The sequence below is a fragment of the Pteronotus mesoamericanus genome, unplaced genomic scaffold (assembly GCF_021234165.1).
Source record: "Pteronotus mesoamericanus isolate MK-2021 breed Mesoamerican mustached bat unplaced genomic scaffold, CSHL_Meso_final contig_25, whole genome shotgun sequence".
Classification (NCBI taxonomy): domain Eukaryota; kingdom Metazoa; phylum Chordata; class Mammalia; order Chiroptera; family Mormoopidae; genus Pteronotus; species Pteronotus mesoamericanus.
The window spans coordinates 36,236,280-36,252,165 of NW_026555105.1; the positions used below are offsets into that span (position 1 = coordinate 36,236,280).

Consider the following 15,886-nt stretch of genomic DNA (forward strand, 5'->3'; position numbering starts at 1 on the left):
GCAGAGCTGATCCTCTACAAAAAGCAAAGGTTGATGGTAGATGGTCACAGCCAGTCCCTGCAGCTGACTAGTCTGGGTAAATCACTCCCATTGATTTGCCAACAGCAACCAAGGCTCAACTACAAAAGGAGGGTGTACTCAGCCCACACGAAGTGAATATCCAGCTTGAGTGACAGGGGAATTTGTGCCACTTGACCCTATAGGATACCTACTACATTAGGCCAAGTACCAAGACATGGAGTCAAGGCAGCTCTACCTAAAACACAGAAATAAACACAGGGAGTCTTCCAAAACAAGGAGACAAAGAAGCATGGTCCAAATGAAATAACTGATCAAAATTCTGGGATAAAAAGCTAAACAAAATCAAGATAAACAATCTATAAGATGCAGAGTTCAAAACACTCGTTATAAGTATGGCAAAGAACTTAGTGAAGACCTCAGCAGCATAAAAAAGATCCAGCCAGAAACAAAGTTATCACTAACTGAAATAAAGAACAATTTACAGGGAAACAACAGTAGAATGGATGAGGCCAAGAATAAAATCAGTGATTTGGAATCAATGATAAGAAAGCTAAAAACAACCAATCAGAACAAGAAAAAAAAAGAATTAAAAAAAATGAGGGTAGAGTAAGCAGCCTCTGGGACATCTTCAAAAGGTCCAATACTTGCATCATAGGATTGCATGCCAGAAGAAAAAGAGAAAGAGCAAGAAATTGGAAATCGATTTGAAAAAATAATGAAATAAAACTTACTTAGTTTGGTGAAGGAAATAGACATGCAAGTCCAGGAAGCACAGAGAGTCCCAATCAAGTTGGACCCAAAGAGGACCATACAAAGACACATGATAATTAAAATGCAGAAAGTTAAAAATAAAGAGAGATCTTACAAGCAGCAAGAGAAAAGCAGAAAGTTACCTCCAGAGGAGTTCCCATAAGACTATCAGCTGATTTCTCAAAAGACACTTTGCAGACAAGAAGGAGCTGATAAGAAATATTCAAAGTGATGAAAAGCAAGGACCTGCAACCAAGATTACTCTATCCAGCAAAGCTATCATTTACAATTAAAGGGCAGATAAAATGCTTCTCAGGCAAGATAAAGCTAAAGGAATTCATCATCACCAAGCCATTATTACATAAAATGTTAAAGGGACTTATTTAATAAAAAGAAGAAAGTCAAAACTAAGAACAATTAAAAGGGCAACAAAGTCACAACTATCAACAACTGAACAACAACAACAAAAAAGCAAACAACCAGAGCAGGAACAGAATCATAGTTATGGAGATCACTTGGAGGTTTATCAGCTGGGAGGGGTCAGGGGGAGAATGGAGGAAGGGTGCAAGGATGATAGGTACAAATAGACAGGGGAATGTCAAGAAGAGTATAAGAATGGAGAAGCCAAAGAACTTATATGCACAACCCATAGGTGTAAACTAAAGAGGAGATTTCTAGAGAGAAGAGGGTTATTGGGCCAAGGGGAACAAAGAGAAAAAATTGTAAAACTGTAATAACATAATCAATAAAATGTATCTAAAATAAAAAATAAAAATAATTTTTTTTAATAAAAGGAATGATTGAAAACTCCCCTAATGTGGTGAAGGAAAAAGACACACAAGTCCAGGAAGTGCAGAGAGTCCCAAGCAAGATGGACCCAAAGAGGCTTATACCAAGACACATCATAATTAAAATAACAAAAGTTAAAGACAAGGAGAGAATTTTCAAAGCTGCAAGAGATAAACAGTTAGTTACCTACAAACTGTTAGACTGTCAGCTGATTTCTCAACGGAACATTTCAGCCTGGAAAGAACTGGCATGAAATATTCAAGTTAATAAAAAGCAAGGACCTCCAACCAAGGCTACTTTACCCTGCAAGGCTTCAATTTAAAATTGAAGGAGAAATAAAAAGCTTCCCAGACAAGAAAAAGCTAAAGAAGTTTGTTAACACAAATCCAGTACTGCAACAAATGTTAAAAAGGGCCTGCTTGAAGATAAAGAGGAAGAGAAAGAGAAGAAAGAAGGAGAAGAAGGAGGAGGATGAGGAGGAGCGAGGTAGGGGGAGAAGGAGGAGCAGGAGAGGGAGGAGGAGATGAAGAAGAAAATGGAAAAGATACAGAGGAAATAATTAAAACATAAAATGGCAATAAATACATACCTATCAATAACAACTTTAAGTGTAAATAGCTTAGACGTTCCAATCAAAAGACATAGTGTAGCTGAATGGATAAGAAAACAAGACTAATATATACGCTGTCCCCAACACATATACCTCAGACCAAAAGATACACACCAACTAAGAATAAATGGGTGGAAAAAGATATTTCATGCAAACGGAAAGGGGGAAAAAGCTGGGGTAGCAGTATTTGTATCTGAAACATACACTTTAAGACCAAAGTTATAGTAACAAACAAAGAAGGATACTACATAGTGATAAAAGGACAATCCAGCAAAGGAATGTAACACTAATAATTATTTAAGCCCCTAGGTGCACCTAAATATGTAAAGCAAATCTTGATGGACATAAAGGGAGAGATCAACAGAAATACAGTCATAGTAGGGGATTTTAACACCCCATTGATTTCAATGGCTACACCTTCCAGACAGAAAATGAACAAGTAGACAGTGACCTTAAATGACACACTACTAGACCAAACAGATTTAATTGGTATCTACAGAACACTTCATCCCAAAGTACTAGAATATAAACTCTTTACAAGTATCCATGGGATATTTTCTAGGATACCCACACATTAGGACACAAAACAAGTCTCAGTAAATTTAAGAAGATCGAAATCATATTAAGCATTTTCACTGACTTCAATGCTATGAAACTAGAAATCAATCACAAGGGGGAAAAAACTGTAAATACACACAAACACACTGAAGCTAAAGAACAATGTTATTAAACAATGAATGGGTCAACAATGAGATCAAAGAAGAAATCAAAAGATACCTTGAAACAAATGAAAGTAGAAAACAACCCAAAATATGGACACAGGGAAAGCAATCCTAAGAGGGAAATTCATAGCATACAGGCCTATCTCAGAAAACAAGGAAAAGATCAAATAAACAATCTAACTTTAAACTTAAAGGAACTTGTAAAGGAACAGAAAACAAAGCCCAAAGTGAATAGGAAGAAGGAAACAATAAAGATAAAAACAAAAATAAGTGAAACAGAGTCTAAAAAAAGATGATACAAAAGATCAATGAATCCAAGAGCTGGTTATATGAAAAGATAAACAAGATTGAAAAACCTTAAACCCTTTAACCAGATTCATCAAGAAAAAAAGACAGAGTACCCAAATAAATAAAATCAGAAATGGAAGAGGAGAAATAACAACCAACACTGAAGAAATACATAGGATGTTAAGAAAATATTATGAACAATTATATGGCAACAAATTGGATAACCTGGATGAAATAGATAAATTCCTAGAAACATACAATCTTCTAAAACTAAATCAGGAAGAATCACAGATCTGAATAAACAGATTACACCTAGTGAAATTGCAGTAGTAATCAAAGAACACCCATCAAACCAAAGCTCAGAACCAAATGATTTCACAGGTAAATTTTACCAAAGATTTTTGAGAAGAACTAACTTCTCTCTTTCTCAAACTATTTAAAAAATTCAAGAGGAAGGAAGACTCCCAAGCTCATTTTACAATGCCAGCATTATCCTAATTCCAAAACCAGATAAAGACACTACAAAAAAATAAAATTATAAGCCAATATCCCTGATGAACACATACTCTAAGAACCTCAACAAAATATTAGCAAACTGAACATAACAATACATCAAAAATATCATACTCTATGATCAAACCGATTTGTGCCAGGAATTCAAGGTTGGTACAACATTCACAAATAAGTAAGTGTAGTATACCACATAAACAAAATGAAGAATAAAAACCACATGCTCATATCAATAGATGAAGAAAAAGCGATTAATAAAATCCAGCACCATTTATGATAAAAACTCTCAACAAAGTGAAAAAAGAGGGAATGTACCTAAGCATAATAAAGGCCAAACATGAAAAACCCACAGCCAGCATCATACTCAATGGGCAAAAAGTACTAGCATTTCCCTTAAGACTGGAAACAAGATGGGGATGTCCCTTTTGCCACTCTTATTCAATATGGTACTGGAAGTCTTAGCCATACCAATCAGAAAAGAAGAAGAAATATTGGGCATCCAAATTGGAAAGGAAGAACTAAAACTGTCTTTATTGGCAGATGGCATAATACTGTATATAGAGAACCCTAAAGACTCTACAAAGAAAATACTAGAACTGATAAATAAATTCAGTAAAGTAGCAGGATGCAAAATTAATATCCAGAGATCAGTTGCATTTTATTTGCCCATAATGAACTATCAGAAAGGGAAATTAAGAAAACAATCCCATTCATGATTGCTTCAAAAAGAATAAAATACCCAGGAATAAGTTGAACCAAAGATATAAAAGATCTGTACTATGAAAATTATAACACGCTGAAGGAAAATATTGAAGAAGATACAACTAAGTGGACACACATACTGTGTTAACGAGTAGGGAAAATTAACATCATTAAAATGTCCATACTACCCAAACCAGCTATAGATACAGTGCAATTCCCATCAAGATATCAATAACATATTTCACAGAACTAGAAGAAATGTTTTAAAAATTTACATGGAACCACAAAAGCCCTGAATAGCAACAGTGATCTTGAGAAAGAAGAACAAAGTTGGAGGAATCTCCCTGCCTGATATCAAATGATAGTAATCAAAACAGTGTGGTACTTGCATAAAAACAGACACTTAGATCAATGGAACAGAATAGAGAGGCCAGAAATAAACCCATGTTTTTATAGTCAATTAATATTTGACAGAGGAAGCAAGTACATAATATAAGACATATAAGTACATAATAATAAGACACTTTATTCAATAAATGGTATTGGGAAAAACTGAACAGATAATGCAGAAAAATGAAACTAGACCACTTTCTTATGTCACACACAAGAATAAATTCAAAATGGATTAAAGACTTACATGTTAGACCTGAAACCATAAAAATCCTAGAAGAAAACATAGGCAGTAAAATCTCAGACATTGCTCATAGCAACATTTTTTTTCTGATATATCTCCTCAGGCAAGGAAAACAAAAGAAAAAAATTAATAAATGAGACTACATCAAACTAAAAAGTTTTTGCACAGCAAAGGAAACCATCACAAAATAAAAAGACAACCCACTGAATGGGAGAACATATTCACCAATACATTTGGTAATAGGTTAATATCCAAAATTTATAAAGAACTTACAGAACTCAATACCAAACAAACAAACAATCCAATTAAAAAATGGGCAAAGGACATGCCTGAATAGGCACTTCTCCAAGGAGGACATAGATGGCCAACAGACATATGAAAATATGCTCAATGTCACTAATCATCAGAGAAATGCAAATTAAAACCACAATGAGATGTCACCTCACACAAGTCAAAATGGTTAGCACCAATATATCAGCAAACAAGTGCTAGCAAAGATGCAGCAAAAGGGGAAAGCTTTTGCACTGTTGGTGGGAATATAGTTTTGTAAAGCCACTGTGGAAAGCAATATGGAGTTACCTCAAAAAATTAAAAGTGGAACTGCCTTATGATCCAGGGACTCCACTTCTGGGAATTTATCTGAAGAAACCCAAAACACTAACTTGAAAAAATATAAGCATCTATATGTTCATTGTAGCATTATTTACAATCATCAACAAATAGAAACGACCCAAGTGTCCATTAATAGATGAGTAGATAAAATACCTATGGGACATTGACACAATGGAATACTACTTGGATGTAAAAGGGAATAAAATTCTACCCTTTGCAACAGCATGGATGGACCTGGAGAATATTGTGCTAAGTGAAATAAGCCAGTCAGTGTAAAACAATTACCATATATGATTTCACTCATATTTGGAATCTAATGAACAAACTGAACTAACATGGAAAATAGGGACAGGCTCATAGATAGAGAGCAGGCTGACATCTCTGGTGGGAGTGTTGTTAGGGGGTAGAGGGATCAAGCAAAAAAGAAAAGGGACTCATGGTCATGGACAACAGGGTGGTGATTGCAGAGTGGAGGGGGTGGATGGTTGTGGAAAAGGGTATAAGGGGGATAAATGGTAATGGGGAAAAAATACCATAAAATAATGTACTTTTAAAAAATAAAGAAAATTAAAAATGTACTAAGTGTAGTAGAAGTGGAACAGGCAATTCCAATGTCAAGAGTGAGGGCAGGTCTGCCATTCTATTCTTTGACCGTGTTTTGCAGAATAAGGGTGGGAGACCCCCAGAAGACAATCCACACTCATGGGCCCAGCTTCTGCTCACAATTCAGGCTCCTTAGCCATCTCCTCCCAATTGAATTTCTGAATGATCTCCCATGCCCTGTTTGGGTTTTTGACTCTTCTGTACCACTTGTTCCCTAGATAAAATTCCCTGTGTTGAAATACCCAGTATGGCAATCTTTGCCCAACTGAATTACAAATGATACACTATAATTATTAGGATGATGTTTAATTTATAAGTTAACTCAGGTAAAATTGACATTGCTATGATGCTGTCTATCCGAAAACATGGTGTGTTGATGTGTCTTCCCAATAGGTCATCTCTCCTTCCATAAAGTTTCAAAGTCTTATTTAGTACTTAGCTCTTTTTTTTCAGTTTGTTTAATTTCTTTTAAGTTTTTATCCTTCTTGTAGCTAGTGTAAATGGTGCTGACACATAGGCTTGCTGTGAGGATTCAATAGGTAAATATTTAAAGTAGTTAGAGCAGCCCTGACATAGGGAAAGTGCCAAAGAAGTGCTTGCTATGATTATCATCCTAGTTTCTTCCATTGTATCCTCCAACTGATTACTGTTTGAATGTGGGTTGTAGTTGTTGTATCTTGATTGATACCCAGTTCCTTTTTAGGTGAAGCTGGGGACAGAACTGGATCTTGGGGCATCATTTTAATAGTGTTAACCTAAAAAGAAAAGGGCAAAGTGGGAGGCAACAAGAATTTACTTGAGATCCAAAAGACTGGCTATTCAGGAACCACTGATTCAGGCAGAAACCCAAAATGCCCTGATTAGGAGGCAAAGGCAAAGTATATTTATGAGAAAGAGAAGGGGGACAATTACATCAATAGAAGGAAGAAACTTCTATAGGTGCAGATAAGCTAACATAATGAAGCTAATTCTAAATAATGTTTTCCATTCTCAGTATGCAGTCATAGTGTCTGCTTTCTTGTCATTTTTGCAAACAGTTGTTTGAAGTACAATGTTGCTTTATGCCCTATTTTAACATTCCAAAGACCTGAGAAGTAAGAGGTACAAGACAGACCTTCAGGTATGGCAGTTCTGATTCTATTGTAAAGTGGCTATGTTTATATTATTTTTACCACAGGAAAGCATGCATGCCTATAACAGACCCATCCTATGACCAGCTCTCAGTCCTCTTAAAGATGCCCTGTCCCCATTCATCTGCCTCCAGAACTCGGATTTTTTCCTCACCAGCCCATCTTACCCTGGAACTACTGGTGCTAATACCAAGTCATTAGAAACAAAGACGTAATATGTCTCATGTGTTCTATCTTGCTTAGAAAATGAAGCTTCATATTCCTAGGAATCAATGTATTCTTGTGGGCTAATCTTATATGTACTGCAATGCAAAACTAACATTTGCTGCTTACTCTTCAAAGTTGCTCTCTCTGTATCAGTTAGCTAGGCCACATAGCTGCCCCAAAATTCAGTAGCTTAAAATAACCACCATTCAAGTGTGCTTATGGTCTACAAGTCAGCTGGGTTATTCTGCCAATCTGGACCAGCCTCGGCTAATCTGAAGTGGACTCACTCATGCACCTGTGGTCAGCGAGAGGGGGTGCTACAGACTGGTATAGAATGGCCGGCCTCCCCTGCAAGTCTGGAAGTTACTGTCTGTGAGCTGGGGCAGTGATTTTGACTGGGCTTTATCTGTCCTCAACTAGCAGGTAACCTCGGATTTGTTCCCATGATCCAAACAGAGTTCTGAGAAATGCATAGGGCTTCTTAGACCTATGCTGAGAACTGACACAGCATCACTTTCCACCACAGCCTGTTAGCCAAAGCAAGGCAAGAAGCCAGCCCTGAATCAAAGGGTGGGAAGTGGACCCCTCCTCTTGGTGGGCAGAAATGCAAAGACATAAAGGGGCATGAATACAGAGAACCCTGAAAAAATAGTCACAATCAATCTACCACACTCCCTACACCAGGCATTGATTTCCTTTTAGCAAAGTTGGCTTCATCTCACTAGCAGCCTACCTGTGGACTGATTCAGGGAAAAGATCCATTTACCCTGACCTACATATGTTTCACTTTCAGAGGGTGCCATTTCTTGACAACGAACCCACATCTGAGTCTGTTTGAGAGTGTGATCCCCTGCACCAGCTGTAAGGATGATACATTTCCCTCTTTGTCCTGGTTTCTGAGATCAGCTGCTTGTTTTGGTGGATTATTTCCAATGTAGATTTACCAAAGACTCTGAGGACAGTTCTCAGCTAGTGGTTGAATAAATCATTGTTTATATATCAACTCAATCAGTCACAGGCTAATTAACTCCAAGTCCTGTTAGAGGCAATTGAAATGCCACTTCTTATGGTCAGGAAGGAGGCAGAGAGACCTTGGAGGTAGTCCAGTTGTCTTCTTTCCTTCTGGCATCTCTACCTTTATAAACCACTGAGTCAGGACCATGGATTCCTAATGGCTATGCAGAAACAATCTTTCTCGGCCATGGCTTCTATCTTATTGCCTCTAGAGGGTTAACTAGTGACCTGGGCCAGGCTATGGAGAAGAGGGAGGCTGTACACCTACTGCTCACCTTCCATACAGCAACACTGCTCTCCTGCACACTGTTCTCAGCACACAGGGAAAAACAGAGTAGCCCCAACCCTATCACCCTGGATCAGAACACAGGAAGCCGGAAGGAATGGTCACTCCTGGGTGGTGAAAGTAGAAAAATACTCCTAGAAGATAGGGAATGGGGAAAAAAAGTTCTCTTCAAACCAGAAAAACAATGCTAACTATAAGTATTTATGATTAAGCTTTGCATTTATGACTAATTAGCATTAACATTGTGCACCTCATTATGTGTGACAGTTATTTTTTCTCTGCTTTGCTTGATCATATTAGACTTTTTCTCCACATTTGGTGTTCCGCCCATAAGTAAAATGTCATATAATACCATGTCCAAAAGAATTCTAGACTTCCAGCCATGGAAGCATAAGTAGATATGCTTTGCTTCTTTTCACAACCAAAAGAAGAACAACAACAAATTTAAAAACAAAAAACAACCAGAACTGCCAGAAAATCAAACTGTATGGCAGTCAAGCAACCAAGGAGTTAAAGAAGAAACGTTCATCCAGGCTGGTAGGAGGGGCAGAAAAGGGCAGCCAGGGCAGAGAGGATACATTGGAAAGCAATGGACTGGATGGGCAAGGTGGCAGCTGGCAGACCCAATGATCCCACATTTGCATGCAGCTAAGCCAGGAGGATCAACTAGGGAGTGAGACAGACCACACAACCCAGGGTTCCAGCATGGGAAACCAAAACCTTAAAAACGCTGGCTATAAAAACCTGTGGGATTTGCAGCAGCAGGATAAAATTCCGGCCTCACTGGAGAGTTCGTTGGAGGGACTCAGAGGGTCCTAGAAAGTACACATACCCACCCACCTAGGAATAAGCACCAGAAAAGTCCAATTTGCTTGTGAATAGCAGGGGAAGTGACTGAAAGTGGGGTGAGAACCGAGCAAGCAGCATTGTTCCCTCTCTAAATACAGCGCCAGAAAGCAGTGAAGTGGGTTACCCCACCCTGGCAAATACCTAAAGCTCTGCCCCTTACCAATGTTCCAAGACAAAGAAATATGGCCCAAATGAAAGAACAGATCAAAACTCCAAAAAGAAAACTAAGCGACAAGGAGATAGACAACCTATGAGATGCAGAGTTCAAAATACTGGTAATCAGGATGCTCACAGAAATGGTTGAGCACGGACGCAAAAGATTAAGAAGAAGTGAAGGTAACACAAAGTGAAATAAAGAAAAATATACAAGGAACCAACAGTGAAGGGAAGGAAACCAGGACTCAAATCAATGATTTAGAACAAAACCAAGAAATAAACATTCAACCAGAACAGAATGAAGAAACAAGAATTCAAAAAAAATGAGGAGAGGCTTAGGAACCTCCAGGACAACTTTAAGTGTTCCAACATGCGAATTGTATGGATGCCAGGAGAAGAAGAGGAAAAGCAGGAAATTGAAAACTTATTTGAAAAAATAATGAAGGAAAACTTCCCCAATCTGGCAAAGGAAATAGAGTTCCAGGAGATCCAGGAAGCTCAGAGTGTCCCAAAGAAATGGGACCCAAAGCGGAACACCCTGAGACACATCATAATTAAATTACCCAAGATTAAAGATAAAGAGAGAATCTTAAAAGCAGCAAGAGTAACAGAGAGTTACCTACAAAGGAGTGCCCATAAGACTATTCAGCTAATTTCTCCAAAGAAAACTTGCAGGCAAGAAGGGGCTGGAAAGGAGTATTGAAAGTCATGAAAGGCAAGGACCTACATCCAAGATTATTCTATCCAGCAAAGCTATCATTTAGAATGGAAGGGCAGAGAAAGTGCTTCCCAGATAAGACAGTTAAAGGGGTTATCATCACCAAGCCCTTATTATATGAAATGTTAAAGAGACATATCTAAGAAAAAGATGATCAAAACTAGGAACAGTAAAATGACAATAAACTCACAACCATCAACAACTGATTCAAAAAAAAACAAAAACAAAAATGAACTAAGCAAACAGCTAGAACAGGAACAAAATCAGAGCAATGGAGATCACAAGGAGGGTTATCAGTGGGGGAGGCGGAGGGGGAGGGGGAGAATTGGGGAAAAGGTACAGGGAATAAGAAGCATAAATGGTAGGTACAAAATAGACAGGGGAAGGTTAAGAATAGCATAGGAAATGGAGAAGCCAAAGACCATATATGTGTGACCCATGTATATGAACTAAGGGGAACAGGCGAATGCTGTTGGGAGGGCGGGGTGCAGGGTGGAAGGGGATAAAAGGGAGAAAGGGAGGAAAAAATAGGATAATTGTAATAGCATAATAAATAACATATACTTAATAACTTTTTAAAAAGAAAGACAAATATAAAAAAATTATGATCCAATGGGTATAAAAAATATATACCTGTATATAAGCACATATTTACATATATATGCATATACATATATGTATACATATACCTACATATGTTTTTGTATATATGTATATATAGGTTGGGACAAAAGTATGTTTACTGTTGTGAGCACATGAAACACAGTTTATTCTTGTATTATTATTATATTATTTTCCACATGAACAACTGTAAACATACTTTTGCCCAACCCTGTACATATATGTGCATGCATATACACGTGTATGTACACTTACAGATATGTGTTTGCATATGTATATATACATGTATGATTTGTAATATTTATATATTTTGGCATAAAATATGTATTTTTTATTTACAATGTCTACATATATACATTTTTATATAAATGATATGTAACTATATAAAATAAAATATATAAATATTTTTTCTATATTATGTAGCTAAGTATAAATATATACTCACATTTTTTGCTGAAAAATGTCTGAAAGGATGCACAAGATTTGGATAATAATGATTACACTTATGGGGATTTTTTTTTTCATTTTCCTTTCTGTATACTTTGACTTTTTTTTTCATTTTCCTTTCTATATACTTCGACTTTTTTAAAGTAATTCATTTATAAATGTTACAGAGATTCTTCCAGTTTTTCTCATCACCTTAGTCCCAGCTTAAATTGTAAATTTGGATGACTTTATATATTGAACCTTTCCTGGAAAAAAAGAAATACTCATGGCATTCTACTAGATGATAGTGGTTTTCATGGGCAGACAAAACCGAATCCAGTCATTTCATTGAGCTGTTCACAAAGCCCTTCCAGGACCCCCAACACCTGGAAGGACCCTCTTGCAGCTCTGGGTGCCCATGAGTGCAGGAGTTGGCAGTATCTCCTCTCTCCTCCCACAGGGCCGAGGCGGCAAAGGCAGCATCTACGTGTGGGCCTCTGGGGATGGAGGCAGCTACGATGACTGCAACTGCGATGGCTATGCCTCGAGCATGTGGACCATCTCCATCAACTCAGCCATCAATGATGGCAGGACAGCCTTGTACGACGAGAGCTGCTCCTCCACTTTGGCTTCCACCTTCAGCAATGGAAGGAAAAGAAACCCCGAGGCCGGAGTGGTAAGTGAGGCCACTGGCCCTCTCTTAAGCTGTAGAATGCACCAGCACTGTGGCGTCATGCCTGGATGTTGTGGCATCATGGGAGGAAAGGGAGCTACCCATTTCTCTAAAAAGTCAGGGCCTCTTTTTCAGGCCTGATAATATTTTGTTATCAAGGTAGAGATACACATAAGTCATAAGGTATGCAAGTTGAAAGCAAGTATGCAGTGACCCCCTTTCAACTCATTTTCCACAAATTGTCTATCTTGTTTATTGTTTTGATTTACAAATAAGATAAAGTCTGATTTATCAAAAAGTTGCCCTAGAAGGTCAAAAAATAAGGAGAACTAACATAAAGAACTGGGTCACCACATCACCACCCTATCTGAGCCAAAAATCCATCCATGTATTATAGTAATTACAAAGTAGCATCCATGCATGGACCTTTCTGGGTCTATAAACTTCCCAAAATTGGGCACATATGTGCATTTTCTCAGGGAGAGAGTAGTGGTTTTCATCATACTTTAAAATGGGCCAGTGATTGAGAAAACAAAAGATTAAGAATCACAGACTTCTATTGTTTATTGCACTTTTCTGAGCAGCTCTTCCTTCCTAAGTAACTAGGTATAATAGTAAATTTTCCAAGCCCCTTAAAAATAAACACCTGTCATGTGTAATGAACCTTTTTGGATATCTTCCTCTCTCTGGGCATTTCACTCACAGATCAGCCTTTTTCTCAGACCTCCAAGCCAGGAATGTCGTAGGTAGCTCAACAGTCCTGTTTGAGTTAAACTAACATTCTGACGGGTCACCACCTCGGCTGGGGCTTCCCAGGGAAGGACAAGAACACAGAACGCAATCATTATTACCAGCCAGTGCTTCTATGCCACTTGGGCTCCACCTTGGCGAGCTGGCGGGGCTCTTGTGTGAGCCAGGAGATCCCTTTACCTACAGGAGACATGGATCTTGGCCTGGCTCCCTCCATGAGCCCTCCTGGGCCCCCACCTGGCCTTGGGGGAGGACAGAGAGCATGCCAGCTCCTTCTGAACGAAGTAATCTTCAGTCTCTCCTATCCTATGAGAGGTACGGGCTAAAAGGGAGAACAGAGCAGAAAGGGACAAGTTAGGGGGGGCCCCAATCCTGTTTTGTTTGTAGTGCTTCTCTCGTCCCCCAGAAGCTCTACTCCCTGTCCCAAAGGCCTCCCAATGATGTCACTTTGTCCCCAATATTATCTATGACTCTCTTTTTACTAGAGCTGGGTAAGGGCCTTGAGTTCTACCTGAACATTGCAATTTTCCCCCAACATATGCCTTTATACCTCCTTCATACTTTGTTCCTCAAAATAATAGGCTCAGTGGAGGATCCTACAAAAAGAGGAAGAATTCTTGTGGTTCATACATGACTTTAATGAAAACCTGGCTCTCACAAATATTTAAAGTGAGGTTTTTCTCTTTTGTGAAAGTTCTTTAAAACTCAGTTGATCATTAAGAAGATATTCCCCCCTAAGAAGAGTTGTGGGGGGACCATTCATATATGGGTTTTCTTGCCTCAACATGTCTCAGAATCTCTTTATGAATTTTATTTTTTTAAAGATTTTATTTATTTTTAGACAGAGAGAAAGGGAGGGAGAAAGAGAGGGAGAGAAGCATGAATGTGTGGTTGCCTCTTGCAAGAGGCCCCTACCGGGGGATCTGGCCCACAACCCTGGCATGTGCCCTGACTGGGAGTCAAACTTGCAATACTTTAGTTCGCAAGCCGATAATCAATCTTTATGAATTTTAGATGTAAAGAAACACTTTCTTTTTAGTGGCCTGTCCATTTAGGCAAGCTTTAGCTGAGCCTATTTATTCTTCCCTCTTTAGGAGTGCCTCTCCTTCCTGAAGGGAAAAGAAACGTTGATGCAATAGCCCTTGGACTTTTTGAAAACTAATCCCAATGTAACGAAACTCACCACCTATCAACTATGGTGGTGATATTGACGTGTGACTCTCCACCTATTGTATCTCATTTTAGGATCCAGAAAACAAATTCTCTCCTCTCTGGAATAGCTGCAGATATGCTTCTCTGAACAATTGGTTTTCTTTTATCTGGGGGCACTATAATATAACTGACTATGTGTCTCTTTCTGCATGGGCTGCTACAAAATGCAGATAAAATGTATGGCAAAATAGATGTATGGGCTAAATGTATCCTCACCTTAATCTTAATCTTCTTCAGAACAAGGCAGTGTTTTTGTAAAGGAAATAGATAATCCTCTGGTCCGTATTGTTTTAGGGTTCAAAATAGCGTGACTCATTATTTAATATCTTCCGTTTCAGGCAACCACAGATTTGTATGGCAACTGTACTCTGAGGCATTCTGGGACATCTGCAGCAGCTCCAGAGGCAGCTGGGGTGTTTGCTCTGGCTTTAGAGGCTAAGTATGTTTCCAGCTCAGAGCTGAAGGCCAACTCTGCAGGGTAGACTAACGTGTGTCTCTCCACTCAAGACCAGGTGTCCATGGAGGCAAAAATAGTTGCAAGAGACTGTGAATAATCAGGGTTGAGGAGCTCTGGTGGGTGTTTCTAAATGAACCATGGACCTTAAGCCTCACACATACACATGCCCCACAAACTACAATAGACCCACTTGAGGATCCTATAGACAAAGGGAGGAAGAACTCCTGCAGCTCATACATGATTTTAATAAAAACCTGGCTCTCACAAACATTGAAAGTGAGGCTTTTCTCTTTGTGAAAGTTTTTTAAAACTCGGTTAATCATTATGTTCTCCCCCATCCCACCTCCCACCCTTAAGAACAGTTGTGGAAGGATCACTCACATATCAGGTATCTTGGTTCAGCATGTCTCAGAATCTCTCCATGAATCTTAGATGTAAAGAAACACTTTTTTTAATTACCTGTCCTTTTAGGCAAGCTTTAGCTGAGCCTATTTTTTCCTCCCTCTTTGGGAGTGCCTTTCCTTCCTGAAGGGAAAAGAAATGTTGATGCAATAGCCCTTGGGAAAGTACATCCCTAAGAGAGTACACAACCCCAACACCTAACCACCCACATCAGCCACTTACTCGGGTGCCAAAATAGGAGCATGTAGACGTTTTTTAATTATAAAAACTCTCTTTATCCTTTGGATAATCCTTTGGCTATTTTACTCCAGTAATACAATCAGCTAAATGGAAAAAAAAAAAAACTATTGCCAAGTTGGGTATCTACAAGGTATTTCAGAACATGTGTCAAAGAGGGGGCTTCCACTCAAGATTTAACTTATAAGGTGAATTTGCTTTTTAACATTGAGACAAGGCAGTCAAAATCACACAGTATAGACCAAGAAATGGGCTTTACTGGAAAACTTTCCAAGCTATAGGTAAGAAGAGACCACCCCCTCTGTTCTCATCATCTCATAGAGAGGCCACATATCACTACGGCTGGGCACACCTTGAATGTAAGTATCAGCTGCAGTTCTTGCTCACCTGCTACTCAATATTCTCTTAGTGCAAGCCAGAGGCTGCCTTTGTGTTTGAGCAATAAATATGAGGACTTAAGGCACCCTATACTCGATGTGAGTGCCAATACCCACCGTGTAGGGATTT

At 38.7% G+C, this 15,886-nt stretch overlaps 1 protein-coding gene across 1 annotated transcript in view; it reads left to right on the plus strand.

The window, feature by feature from the left end:
• PCSK2 (proprotein convertase subtilisin/kexin type 2) overlaps window positions 1–15,886 on the plus strand; it is a 360,494-nt gene that overhangs the window by 320,621 nt on the left and 23,987 nt on the right. The window contains exons 9-10 of the mRNA XM_054574083.1: window positions 12,109–12,324; window positions 14,622–14,722. Of these exons, the coding sequence (XP_054430058.1) occupies window positions 12,109–12,324; window positions 14,622–14,722 (317 nt within the window). The remainder of the gene's footprint in view (window positions 1–12,108; window positions 12,325–14,621; window positions 14,723–15,886) is intronic.